Below are 14,388 nucleotides of genomic sequence, written 5' to 3'. Positions count from 1 at the left end.
GCTTCCAAAGAGGCAGCTACGATTGGCTTAGTTGGGATGCTCACTCTGACTATTCAATCTGATAATATCGGCGGAAAATCGATAAACTCGACGACCCGCGATGAAAATGCCAATTTTATAAAATGCTCTTCCGCCATAGATGTACTACGTAATTGGTTACTTGCCGAATAATGCCCCTCTTTAATCATTACCTACGCTATTATGCAATTCCTTTATCACGTCCTTGTGAATTCACAATTGGATAACCATCCAATTTTTTTTCTTCTGGTAAGATAGAGCGCGGAAATATTAATTAATTAGAGTCACGTAGCAATGTCACATCGCGATATCGCTTTCTGTACGGAACGTAACAATATAATATCGTGTCTTCGTTAAGCGAATTCACATACGCAATACGTTCGATGGCACGATTTTAAATCCTCTTACATATTAAACGTTTCGCAACGCTTTTGCGTATTGAACGTCTCGCTGCGCTTTTACGTACATCAAATGGCTCTCGTAGCAATCTGATTTTTAATTTCCCCGTCGTAATATCGCGACGTATGCATTTCGCCGAAACTCGGACTCTGTCACGGTTCAAATTTCTCCATTTGCGCACGCTTCCATAAAGAATTTTAATTAATTTTTCGCAAAAGCAATTAAATAACTCTCTACGTTAAAATATATCAATAACTCAATAATTCCCCTTTTTATTATTTAATATTATTTATATAACAAATAAATATTACTATATCCGTTGGCGTTGCGTTCGCGATGAGCTATTATATTTCAGAGCTATTATTTTTATTCCAATTTGCGAAATTCCTCCTGACGCAATAACCGTACCGGCGCCACGTAAAATTTTAAGAGACGCACGCGACGATTCGACGTAGTTACATTTTCCCAAGGTGCTCGGGGTCAAGTGTTCTCCGCGTTGCGTAATCTGCACGTTAATTCAAACGTGTTTCCAGTAGCCCAAAGCAGCGCGAGCTCGAGAGAGTACTACTACTACATCGTGCCCCGAAACAGCCCGAGATCTCGTCTCGACAGCAGGAAGAGACGCACACACGTTAATGACAGAACTCCCGCACGAAAGCGCAGAGCTAATTGACGCGCGATAATTAACGCCACTCCCGCGGCGAGGAGAGTGACGCGACGTGCGTTCATGCAAATGAAATGTAGCTACTAGACGCTAATTGCATCGCGATCGCTACGAGCAAACGTCGAATTCTTTTTACCTGCCAGCCACGGCGATACCGGCGGACATCGGTCCGATAGAACGCAATTTATCGATCTCCAATAGACGTACGTGTTCGTGCACGACAACGGGCGATAGCGATCTTAAGTGGCGTATCAGGCGTCTTTTAACTTTCAGATTTAATCAGCGTGTCCATCCAGTCATCGAACCAAAAAAAAGGTGACAAGAAGTATGCCTTTCAAGCATTAAAATAATTAAAAGTGACATTTTCTTTTATCGAATTTGCAGAATACAAAAAAAAAATGTGTTGCTGATGTAGGTAGATTTTTACACTGAGAGAAAAAAAAATGTCTAAAGTTTGATAAATATTTATTCGAATAGTAGTAATAAAATATTTATTCAAATAATAATAAAATATATATTTATTTACGGCAAACATTTACTCTGTAAGAAAAAAACACTTAAATTGTTTTTGTATTAAATATATATTTACATTTAGTAAATATTTCATCATTTATTAATCGAATATTTATTAAATTTAGTAATTTTTCTCTCACAATCAGTGTTGTTGTCATGACAAAAATGTGTCGCTATTTCTTTGTATCTGCTAAAATATTATTTGTCACATACAGAATTTAGAGCAGCAACATATTAGCAATCTTTTTAAAAAATTTAGATCATATTGCCAATTATACAATCAAATTTTATAACATGATTGACTTTAACATGAATGGGAGCAATAAAAAAATTTTCTTTCTAAATTTCATAAACAATTCAAATACAAATTCTGTTATTTAAATTGATTAAGTACTAAATATATGTAATATCACAATAATTGCTGATCACTTATCTACCTTAGTTAATTTTTTTGCAGCCAAAAAATTGTGGCTGTACTTGCAAAACCATTTTTTTAAGTGTAATTAAAACCATTAAAAAAAAATTACTTTTATTTTCCCGAGTCTATCTTTAGATGATCTAAAAGTAAAACAAATTCTTTTAATAGTACGATTTAAAAGTTTACAAGGACAGAACAGGACAGAAGCTGAACAAGGTGATATAAAGAGATAAAAAATTAAAAATTAAAGTTGTAATTGAAGATATTTTGGTAGCATGATGAAATGTTCGCAACTAACAACGATACCCGATACTTTGATGAATAATTGAGTACTACATGGACTGTGTCTTCAAAACTGGTCACGAAAGGCCATGCAGCAGCATCATTTTTTGTACGTTTAGCAATCGTTTTCATCTTTACATTTTTGGTTAAGGTAAACATGAGACTTTTATATCAGCCGCGCTGCTTGTCCAGCTTTCGGCTCACGATGCAACGTAATCAGATCCTAAGATCAGTATTCTGGGTCAGTGAGCAGATAACAATTATTATCAGATGAGGTGATAAAAATATAAGTAGAACACTTATGTTTTACAAATTTTATGTAAGTTCAGAAAAAAGATGACTTATGGGATCTTTGCCGCAAGAGACAAATCGACACTGGAGTTTTTCTATCTTTGTCTCTCACTGGATATCAAACAAAGACCAGAACGACTCCTGTGTCAATTTGTCTTTTGCAGGAAAGCTTTCTATAGTGACCTATTTTGGACTATAGTAATTTTTTAACGACTAAAAAAAATAAAACAAAAAAAGATTTAGAGGCCCATTATCTGTAATCTTAACGTCGTTATCATTTTTTGTATCATGTAATAGCTGCGCAACGATGTCATAACAACATCGTTAAAGTTACAGAATAAGGACTTTAGTGATTGGGCAGCAGCACTAGATTTAATTTTCAAGGTTCTTTTAGTTTTAACGTATCGTATAGTCTTTAGTGTCAAAGTGTTTCTCAATGTGCACAAAGCGTTTCCGAGAGTCCCGCAATTCCGTTAAATCGCAAGTGCTTTAATTGGGAAGCTAATTTCAGGACGATCGTGGTTACAAAGCGGATCCCGAGAGGCGAGGTCGTTGCCACGCGGTCCGAGTGTCAGATGTTGCGTTTGGGCAAAACGTGCGATGTGGGCGATGAGACACGCCCGAATGGACGCGGCTTTCTTGAATGGACCGACCGGACACGATTCCGATCAACACGGACGTCGCTTCCCAGCCAGGAAATGAGCTCTCGTCCAGTCGAATTTCAAGCCGCGGGTGGAATAATCATTGCAGCCGAGCGCGCAAAAACGCGATTTTCAGATCCATTAGTGCGCCGCCGACCATCGAGCGCTTTCCGTGAACGGAATTAAAGAGAAAACGAAAGAGAATAGAAGAGAAACCTGGCTGCTTCTTCTCGCCCGCGATCGAGTTCGACCATTTCCGCGATCGTAGCAATCATCCGCGAGATACTTCACGCGAATACTTTATATCCGTAATTTTCCGCGTTATTAGAACAAAGAAAGACTTCTCACAAAAATGAATTTGCTTTGAAAATAAATCCGTGAATTATTGCAACGTCCAACGTAACGCGTGCGATTAAAATGTTTCAGTAGAAAATTTACAGACGATTTCAAAAGAAAACTTATAATCTTTGCGGCAGAGATTGCAGTAATTAATTGACAACGAGCGAGTAACATCTTAAGAAAAATTGCATGTTTGCGATTCTATTCACCGGACGCAAATCGATAAGGTTGCATCAGCAATTTTCCTACCTCTTTCGATAGAATTAGAAACATTATACAAAACATCTCGTAATTGATTCCGGCATCAATTTCCAACTTTTCGTCATTAGCAGCTAACAACATATAAATCGAATAACTACGAATTATATAATGAGCACAAGAATTAAGTTTCCTAATTAAATATGTCAATAAAAAAACTAACGTCTAAATAAAAATTGAGGTCAAGACAAAAGATAGTTAGAGTCCGTAAGATTAAATCGCTCGAAATTGCAAATCTAATTACAAACGGCGTAAACTACTGACACGTTTAATCGGCTGCACGTTATTCGCAATATCGACAAGCGAGCGAATAAACTGACGATGCGCCGACAGGTATACACTGAGAGAAGAGAATGGTTGCAATTACCATAATTCAACTATAATTTATAGTGATTTTCGGTGCAAACTATAAATTTATAGTTATTTTAACCATGCAAATTATAGCTACCTGAACAATGTATTATGATCATTATAACTATAATATGCCTTAATGCAACTATTATAAAATTCTACCCTTTATGTAGTTACATCTATTATATTTGGTTCCAATATTGGAAGTTTAAAAAAGTTAATTTTAATTATATCAGTAAAGCAAAACATCTTCCACTTGATTTCATTTTCAAGGGAATTCATAAAAAAAAGTATTTTACTATGATACAACATCAATGAAAAATCTCATAATGCTCCGTCTTTTATACCATTTATGTGTTTTTTTTTTACGAGAAATGGAACGCCATAGCAGCCATCTAGTGACGGTTTTGTGTACTAGTATACGCAGAGAAAAAAAGTATGTGATATTTGTGACTATAATTGCATAGTTAAGAAAATAATTATATTCACTATAATTATAATTGTTAACCATATAAAAATAGTTATTTTAATTTTCATACATAAGCATCTTGATATTTTACTATATTAATAGTTGTAATTATCATAATTTATAGTAAAATATTTTCAGTTGGCACAACTATACATATAAGGTTGTTCATACTAACAATAGTGATAATAATTATAAAAATGGTTCTTTTAACCATACTTTACCAACTATGCAATTATAGTCAAATATAGACAAATACCACATACTTTTTTCTCTGTGTAGAGGCACGATTTCGGCAACGCACGCTCTATTTATCCGGGATCGAAAACTGGTTCATGCGAACGTGTTACACAAAATTTATGTAAATAGCCTGGACGGGCTCGAATCATGCGGTACATTGCACACATTTGACACGGATCCCGATAATTCGAATTAAATCCAAGTGTATCAAGCGCTGACTTCGCCCGATGCGTTACTGGGCGCAAATCCAGTCGTTTATCAATTAAAACGGGCAAACCAAGTCCCTCACGCGATGCCGTAGAGCGTCGAGAATCGTTCTGATTAAATTAATACTCCGATTACGGCGCAGTACGCAACGGGGTAACCACTGTAAGCACTCCCAGGACACGTAAAAGCTTTGTGTATACATGCGCGTGTGTCGCAGTATCGGGGAACAATAAACAAGCGTATATAGTTGTATACAATCCACCCATTGATTTTGTGTCGATTAATCATGTACAAATAAGCAACGAAGACAACTATATTATTTAAACTACATTATTATTGCGAGAATTATTTATTATTATTGCGAGAATTACTTATTATTATTGCGAGAATTATTTATTATTGCGAAAATTAATGTAATTACAAATTTTCGTATTATTTTGTTATAAAGTGTTTACTCAAATCTCGTACAAAAATGTCCCGGAAATTCCCGGTTTTTCCAGGAATTTCATTCAAAGTGCCAAGATTAGAGAACTTTTTAATGCAACTTTGAAATTTATTGAGAAAATACTGAAAAAAAATAATGTAAATAAAATAATATATAACGATTTGTTCGCAATAACCTAGCTCATTAAAAATACAAAATACGAAACATGATTAAACACATAATGCTAATTTAGAACAGTGTATTGTCTTATATAATAAACTGATTTTTTGTAAAAACTAGCGAGTTACACAAAAGATACATGGATTTACGTACCTTCTTGTGTAACTCGCAAATTTTTATTTAAAAAAAAAAACTCAGTTTAATATATAAAACAATTGGTTGTAATGATAAAAGAAACAATTTTATCAGGAAGAGATACAATTTAAATTTAAATATAAAATTCTGAGAATTTTCCTGAGTGACATTCATCATTTTCAGAGAAAAAAAAGAAATTCCCTAAAAATTCCAAAAATTTTCCAATGTTTTTTTTTCTGGTAGTAAGCATCCTGTATAAATGCTCGAAATGATTTTCGGGGCTTGAAATTCTTATCAAGATATTTAAGGACCCAAAAATAGTCGATGCCACAGGCTTTAAAATCATGGATTTCATAGTTCGGTTTTTAAAATTTATCTAGAGATTCTTGGAAAATATTGAATATTTTCTTCATTACATAAACCATATCATGTTCCTGGAAGTTCGCTGATAAACGAATATCACCTGTATCTCTAGCGTTTTGCGACTAGATCGTACTGCAATCAATACACCAATCCCAATTAACCTGCGTCTCACTTTCCGCGAACCGATAATAATCCAGTTCTTCAGGTTACACAGTAGCGCATTTCTCCGATCCAATCGACAGCGGATTTTTTTATATTTTTATCACGGTTATACACGGACGCGATTTATTTCTTTTTTTCTTGATCATCGCGATAAAATAAAAATAAAAAAATCGCATCGACCACAATGCGTCGCCTTGTAAATGCAGAGAAAAATATACAAATAAAAAAAAATATGACTAAATTTTAAAAGCGTACTTTTCGATCTTTTTGGCGTAGAATCTCCTTAACAGAAATCATTTTTCAATTATTTTTATTCTTCACGATGTAGATTAAAAATCTCTAATTTTCAATCGCTTATAACGAAAAACTTACTAACGTTCTGATTCTACGAATTTTGACAGGAAATATTCCTTTAAAATGCCGAATATACTTTTCGACACCCTGTACACAGGCATCCTTTCTCTCTTTCTCTCTGTCTCTTTCTCGCATGCTTAGGTAGATTACGATCGATCAGTAAGGCCGTCACCGGATGAATGGCGACAGTCGCGAGTAATCGCAGGAGTTGGCGCGGGAATAAGGAACGCGATGGCCTCCGTAGAACGTAAAAGAAACCTTCGCTCGTTACGCAAATACGCAGATCCACGGGGACGATGAGGTGGCAGAGGAAGAGGAGGAAGAGGAGGAGAAGGAGAAGAAAGAGGCCGAGGCGGAGGGTGTCGGCCTTGGCGAAAAGAACAGGCCTCGCCGGGTGTTCGATGACCTAGAGGCAAAGTGGGCGGGAACAGGTAACCTGATGATATCGTTCATTACACACCCAAATCGCGAATTAGCCAAGTCACGTGGGAAGGGGGAAGGGGAATTCGAAGAATTTGCCAAAGCGACGTCGACGCGCGTATCGCAGAGACTCTCTAATATACATCACTTCGAAGGGCCACTTTACGCTCGCTCGCTATTAACATTTAGATTCGTTATCATAATGCGAGAAAAACAACTTGCGCCACTTGTGACGCAGCTGGATCGCAAATTAGTAAAACGATAGCGGCGAATATCGATTGGCCAAATTATCAATGCGGGAACGTGGAAACCGCGTAATTACGCAATATATCGTCTGTTCCTTGTAACGAGACGTTTTTTCAGGCTAAGGAATTTGTTGTAGGATATAATTTGTGAGGGGGGGGAGGGGGAGAGGAGAAAGGTTTCGCTTCTCATACTACGCTATTACAGAATGGATCCAATTGACGAGTAACGCAACGGATATTTTCTTCTCGAAGAGGGCGAGATAATCTTTCCTCGGAATTACAGTAGTATATCTAGCAATGCATACTACTAAATCCACACACAGGAAAATGCCATTCTCCTATTGAGAAAATCGATTACTCAATTTTTCTTTTTTTAAAATAACGGTTATCTTAGCAAAGAATGCTTTCTTAATAATCGTCTTAAAATACACTGATCATTTATTTGAAACAAGTAATATTTATTTAATAACAAATACTTCTATGTGCACGCAGTAAAATGTATATTTGAATTAAGTAGATTTTATTTATTTCAAATATCTCGTGAGCTCATATATCCGTAAATTTATCATAAGTTCATTGTAAGCATCAATTAAGAATATTAATTAATATTCAATTAAGAATATTAAGTTAAAACAACAGTTTAATTTGATTATTCTGACGTTTCCTCGATTCTATAATATTCTTCGAAAGAGTATAAATTCTTTTTTTATCAGTATAATGAATTTTTTTACAATATTTGTGATTATATATTTTAAAACAATAATCAAGAAAACGTTCTTCGTTAAAGAGAATTGTTACTTACGAGAAGAAGCAAAGCAAGTAAATTGAGCAAACGCTTTTCTACGCGATAAAACTGATATTTTTCTGTATGGATAAACATATCTAAGTAATAGAAATTGAGTGATATCTTTATCTTATCTCTCTCGAGCTTCTGTAACGTTCAAAATAGATCCAGGTGTTTTACAAATTAACGTAGAATAACGATGCACGTTCCTCCAGTCACGTTGCAGCGAGTGCAGCAAGTTATGTGCAAACAGATGCGTCCGCAACACACGCAGATCACCTTCACTGGGATTCCGTAACTCTTGACGACAATCGTTACATTATCTCTCTCTCTCTCTCTCATTGCGTAGTTCTTTTATCACGCATATATCTACGCAACGACAGTATAACGATACCGATACTGTCAATAATAAATGCGCACAATGAAGGAATATTAGATAACACACAGAGAAAAAAACAGTTGAATCAACAGTATCAATTTAATTGAAAATATCTTGTTAATTCAACAATATTAATGAAACAAAAAGATTAAAAATAAAGACAATAAATAAATTGAATAAAATGTAGTGAAATTAAATACGTATATTATACATAGTTCACTCCGTGATGTTCAGTTGAAACAAACGTTTTAATTTACAGTATTTTTTCATTATAGGAACACGAATTAGAATATTAGAATCAGTTTCTTCAATGAATATTAATCTTTAAGTAGAGTCAAAAGTTACGTAAGTAGGTAGGTAGGCGCTACACTGAGAAAAAAAGTTATTAACTTGCCTAAATTCTTCAACTTGATTGAATTCTTTCAGTTCAAGCATTTACATATTTAAATTAAATATATATGTTGTTAAGTGAAATATATAAACGCTTAAACTGAAGTTCAAGTATTTTATGTATTTGAATTAAATACATAGTATAACAATAATTGAATTGGAAAAATTTAATCGAGTAAAAAATTTAGTGAAGTTGATAACTTTTTTTCTCGGTGTGACAACACCTTAAGGAAATATTATTGTTATATATTTCATTATATATTTTTTAATATACTATATTTAAATTTACATTAGTTAAACTCTTAGGTGATAAAGGAATGTAAAAAAGAATGAACTTTATAAAAGACTTGGGATAATATTTTTATTTTTTTTTAAATGCAAAGCTTTTCCTGCATTCTTTCATTACCTGGGGTGCTGTGGCTACCTCATATACTTTAAAGGTTAAACATAATGCACAATACGAATAAGGTGCAGAGTTGGGTAGTAACTAGCTAAAAAGTTGAAAATTAAATAAAAAGTTAATAACTTTTAACTTAGTCAATTTCAAATGTAGAATTAATTTTTAACTTTAACTAATTATTTTTGAAACATAAAGTTTAATTCTTTAACTTTTTTAATAAGTTAAAAATTTATTTATGTAAAAGAAAGTCACAAGAAAAAAATTTATATGAAAAAAATAAATTCCAATATAAAAAAGTAATATTTTTTTGTTATTTCACATAAACTTAATTTATAAATACAATTTTTAATTCGTTTAATAATCCACATTATAATTGTTTTGAGTAATTTAACTTGAAAACTTACAAATTTCTAATTTTATATGAATAATGTTATTCAAAATAAACTTTTAATTTAATTTAATCATAACGTAACTTTTAATTAGTTAGTTTCATAGTTAGTTTCTTGTTTGCGTAACACGTCATTAAATTAATTTTATAAACCATTAACTTTAACTTAAATTTATTTACTTTACTTAATATGCGTTCAAAATAATTCTCAATTGTTTCCGCTAGCTGATAAAGAGTATAATCAAAACATATTAATGTAATTAAAGGAAAATAAATTGTTTAAAAAATACACCATCTAGTTATTTATAATTTGCCTGCCTCTCGTCTCCTTTTTTGCATTGCAAAAATGACGAGTGATACAACGTAGATTTTTTTTTACTTAATTTTAACTTTTTGTTTAATTTAAAAAAAAATATGTTAACTCATCCAATCTTGATAAAGCACACACGTGTCGTATAAGACGCAACATAATTTATTTAAAAATTCAGTGAGTAAACTGTTGATTCTAAAATTCTAATTCCTATTTCTAATACCTAATATTACTTTATTATGTGCATTCTTATAGAATCCCGCTGGTTATCTCGTACGTCACCTTTATTTCGCTTTTATCCGGCCGTTTGCACGCGGGACGCGCGCATAAAAAGCAAAGGTAGGCAACCTTTCAAAGGCGGCACGCCACCAAAGTGGAATCTCCTCCAATCTTCGCAGATCATGCGCGAGGTGCCCTCGGCTGCGATTATTTGCGTTGTTAATCTCGGCGTCTCGTCGATAAAGAAATGAACCGCCCGTCCTCTCACGGCGCGCAATTAGCGCGGCTGCCCACCTGCGCGTGAAACCGCCAGGAGAGACAGAGACGAAGACAGAGAGACATTTTTTTTTTTTAAACCGCGCCGAGAAAGACGATTACGGCATCACAAATAATAACTCTTTCGGACGACCGTTCTGTAAATAAAGGTTAAAAGAATCTCGCGAGAGAAAAGGTTAGACGAAGAAAGGTGGATAGAGATAGAAAAAAAGGCGATCGATGCGAATGGTCGGGCGAGAGCGAGCTAGGTCCACCGTCCACCACCCTGCCGACCCTTCCGCACCGCTCGTCAATCATCACCTTCTAATCGTCCCTGCTTCTCGTCCGACGATCAGCCGGAGCTACATCCCTGCGACATATCATTTTCACGAGACGGCCCGGCAACGTGCGAGGAATTTCGTTGCCGGCCGCGAAAGCAACATGGCGGCTGCGAGAATCGAGACGACTGGCACTCCTCGCTCTGTCTCTCTTCCGCGCACGGTTTCTCGTGCGTCATCGGTGCGGCAAGCGGCCGCCTTCAGGCCGTCGATCGCGGCGACGTAGCTGCGAGAGAGAGAGAGAGAGAGAGAGAGAGGAGAGAGAGAGAGAGAGAGAGAAGGGCGAAGGGGAGGGGAGGAAGAGAGATAGATAGAGAAAGAAGAGCAAACGAATTCGCTGCTCGTATCTCGCTTCTTTGGTGGAACAATCATTTCGCCGAGCATAATCCTGAGAGATCCGATTCGATTTCATCGATTCGCCCGTGCAGGCGACGTACGCGCGGGGCACGATCACCGCCGGCGAGTCCCGAGCAGCGGGCCGCCCTGACGACGTTTCGGGCGGCATGGCTACGGGTCCACACGGGCCGCGTTGCGGCGCACGTCGCGTGCGATTCGTCGTGCGGGCCGCGGCCGCGTGACCGCGGTCCTCGACGCGGCGCGGCGACCGCGAAGCGAACGGCAGCTAGACATGGTGGACTCACCTTTGGAGTGCTGTAAGCGGCCTGAAAATCGGGCTCTCGGGACGTGTTCAACAGCTACCGTTCACTACGCTCTCGCTGAATGCACTGGCGCGACTAGCGGAAGCCGCCATCTTGCCGGGCGCTCGCGCGCCCGCTTCCGCTACGGCGTGGCGCGTCGATTTGACTCGTCTACTTCGATTACGAGCGAACGCACACTCCCGCAAAAAAGAAAAATACGAGTTAAATAATAGAATAATAGAAATGGCATTTGTAATCTTATATTCTGGCATTCATTTTCAATTCAACGATATTAAATGTTGCTGAATAAATAGAAATTTTCTAGGAAGTTTAATCTTTCTTTCGTTTCTTTCACCTTATCCTCGTAAATAAGGGGATTTTGCTTTACAAATTAGGCAAAAGTATTAAGATCCTTACAATTGTAAAACGTTTTAATAAATATCTTTTCAAAAATTGTTAAGAAAATTAATACTCTGAGCAAAATTGATAAAAATCATGTTTTAATCAGATTTTAAGTACATCATATTATATTACGTTATATTATGTTTTTAAAATATTAAAAACATTACAATATATATATAAAAATATTAAAAATAGAATATTATAAATAAAAAAATACAATATTTTAAAAAGAAAATATAATTTTTACCAACTCTGACGCTAAAAAAAGACAGAAAATAATTATTCTTATAAATAGGTTGAACCATTTTCATTAGGATATCTAAAATAATATAAAATTTCTCAAGATATCTAAAGAATTTTCTTTTTTACGAAGAAATTCAACTACAGAGGAAACTGCGTTTCACATTACAAATTGCTACGAGTAGTGCCCTCTCTACATTTATATTTTACATGTGAGCACCTGAGCACATGGCAGCACGTGAATGTCAAGCGTAAATTTTAATCTATAGTAATTTTTATTGTGTTTTCTTGTGATCAGTGAAAGAACTCAGTTTCAAAAATGCCGAAATCAAAGAGAGACAAAAAAGGTAATTTCCCAAAATTTTCTTGTTTATTTTCGTACAAAGTGTTTATATACGAGCGGTTAGCGTGGTAGAGCTAACCTCAAAAACTGTTTTAAATAGTTTTATTTCGCGGTTTAACAATTTATTGCATGATTTTATCGTAACAAATTGACAATTTTGAAAAATGTTATTTTTTAACAACGAAAAGAAATGATATAAATGTATGATTTATAATATTTTGATTGCAGTTTCCCTCACTAAAACTAATAGAAAGGGTTTGGTCTTGAAACAGCGAATTATCGAAGATGTTAAGAAATGTGTGGAAGAATACAATCGCATATTCTTAATCTCCGTTCAAAATACACGTAACACTAAGCTTCTTGAGTTACGTGCTGAATGGAAAGATAGTAAACTTTTATTTGGAAAACTCAGAATAATTGCAATGGGTCTAGGAATATCCAAGGAAACCGAGATTGCAGAAAACATACATAAGTTAGCTAACGCAATGAAAAATTGCTCAATGAAAGGCCAGTGTGGTTTGTTATTTACAAATAGATCAAAGAAACAGGTACTCAATATATAGAGATATAGGCAATACTATTAATCTAAGTTTGAAATATATACTACGTATAATTTTATATTTATAGTAATATCTTTTCTACAAAACAAAATTCACATTATATATCATTATTAATGCATTCACACAGGTGATAGAATGGGTAAATGATTATGAAGAAATGGAATACGCCCGTTCTGGATTTGTAACACCTGAAACGGTGGAGTTACCTGAAGGACCTCTGCCACAGTTCCAACATAGCATGGAACCACAATTAAGACAGCTGGGCATGCCTACGTCGCTGCAAAAGGGAGTTATTACCTTGATCAAACCATTTACAGTTTGTAAGTCGGGAGATACACTGACTCCGGAGCAGGCACAAATTCTGGTATAAATTTTTTTAGAATGTGCTGAAACATAATATGTTGAAATATTGAAGCTATTAATTCTAATGTTTTGTAGAAATTGCTGAATAAACCACTGGCAGTTTTTAAGCTGCTACTTTTGGGAGTATACACGAAAAAACATGGTTTTAAGACACTCAAAGTACCAAATGATTCAGAAGAGATGGATGTAGATAACGATGATACGTAAAATTTATATGTATTGTAATTTTAGAAAAAATCATGTATATATGGCTTTATACATAAATATATTTCTTTATTTGTAAGTATCCTTTTCATTTAAATTTAAACAACTCCAGCAACAAATATGTCATAAAATTATATTTAAATGCCTGGCATGTAACAAATGAATACTGAATAAATTGACAATTTAAACATGTCAAAATTTTTAGTGTCTTAACATAATTTCATGAAATATATAAAAATTTACATTAATCTCAAAATATGCGAACACTTTATTTCACTATATTTTGGATGATTGGTATATTATGGGTGAGTAGAATTCAATCTGTAAATTTTGGAATATTTATCATATGCTATCACATTTTTTAGTGTATGTAATAATTTCAAACCACATTTAGGCTGCATATCATTGGTATTGGTCTTCAAATAAAGCAAATATTAATAAATCCAAAGCAGTTTTTGATTTCAATTCCAATAGAAGTCACAGTACATCTTCTATCGAATCCTTAGAACATTCTGATAATGAAAGTCTAAGAAAAGAATATAATTCAGAGAGAAGAAAAAATATGCAAAAATTAAATCTTGAGGTATATAATTGTTAAAATCAATACTTAAATACTTACTTTAAAGGATCCTCAAGCATGAATATGATCTGTAAAACATTGCAATGAGTTTATATGAGATGTAAAATATTTCAGATTAAAACTCGTTGGCCGAGTGAAACGTCAATAGAGAGAAGATCATACAAGTCGTTCTAATTTATATCATATTTTACGTACAAAACATTTTTATAGTACCAATATAAAAAA

General features: G+C 34.7%; 2 protein-coding genes across 4 annotated transcripts in view; one reads left to right on the top strand and one right to left on the bottom strand.

Moving 5' to 3' along the window:
• The window catches only part of LOC105204004 (14-3-3 protein zeta), a 63,456-nt gene extending 51,850 nt beyond the window's left edge, over positions 1–11,606 (bottom strand). For 2 of the 3 annotated variants that reach the window (XM_011172982.3, XM_039450632.1), the window contains exon 1: positions 11,475–11,606. The gene's annotated coding sequence lies outside the window, so the exon portion shown is untranslated. The remainder of the gene's footprint in view (positions 1–11,474) is intronic. The other variant, XM_011172984.3, reaches the window with a different exon arrangement.
• Positions 11,607–12,292: 686 nt separating this feature from the next.
• Positions 12,293–13,662, top strand: LOC105204003 (mRNA turnover protein 4 homolog). The gene is made up of 4 exons (XM_011172980.3): positions 12,293–12,460; positions 12,685–13,004; positions 13,144–13,380; positions 13,455–13,662. Exons 1-4 carry the CDS (start codon positions 12,433–12,435, stop codon positions 13,584–13,586), a joined length of 717 nt encoding a protein of 238 aa, XP_011171282.1. The 5' UTR covers positions 12,293–12,432; the 3' UTR covers positions 13,587–13,662.
• The last annotated feature ends 726 nt before the right edge of the window (positions 13,663–14,388 follow it).

This window comes from Solenopsis invicta, chromosome 6 (assembly GCF_016802725.1).
Source record: "Solenopsis invicta isolate M01_SB chromosome 6, UNIL_Sinv_3.0, whole genome shotgun sequence".
NCBI lineage: Eukaryota > Metazoa > Arthropoda > Insecta > Hymenoptera > Formicidae > Solenopsis > Solenopsis invicta.
Note: the sequence above shows the minus strand (reverse complement) of the source record. Positions and strands in the feature narration are given on the sequence as shown.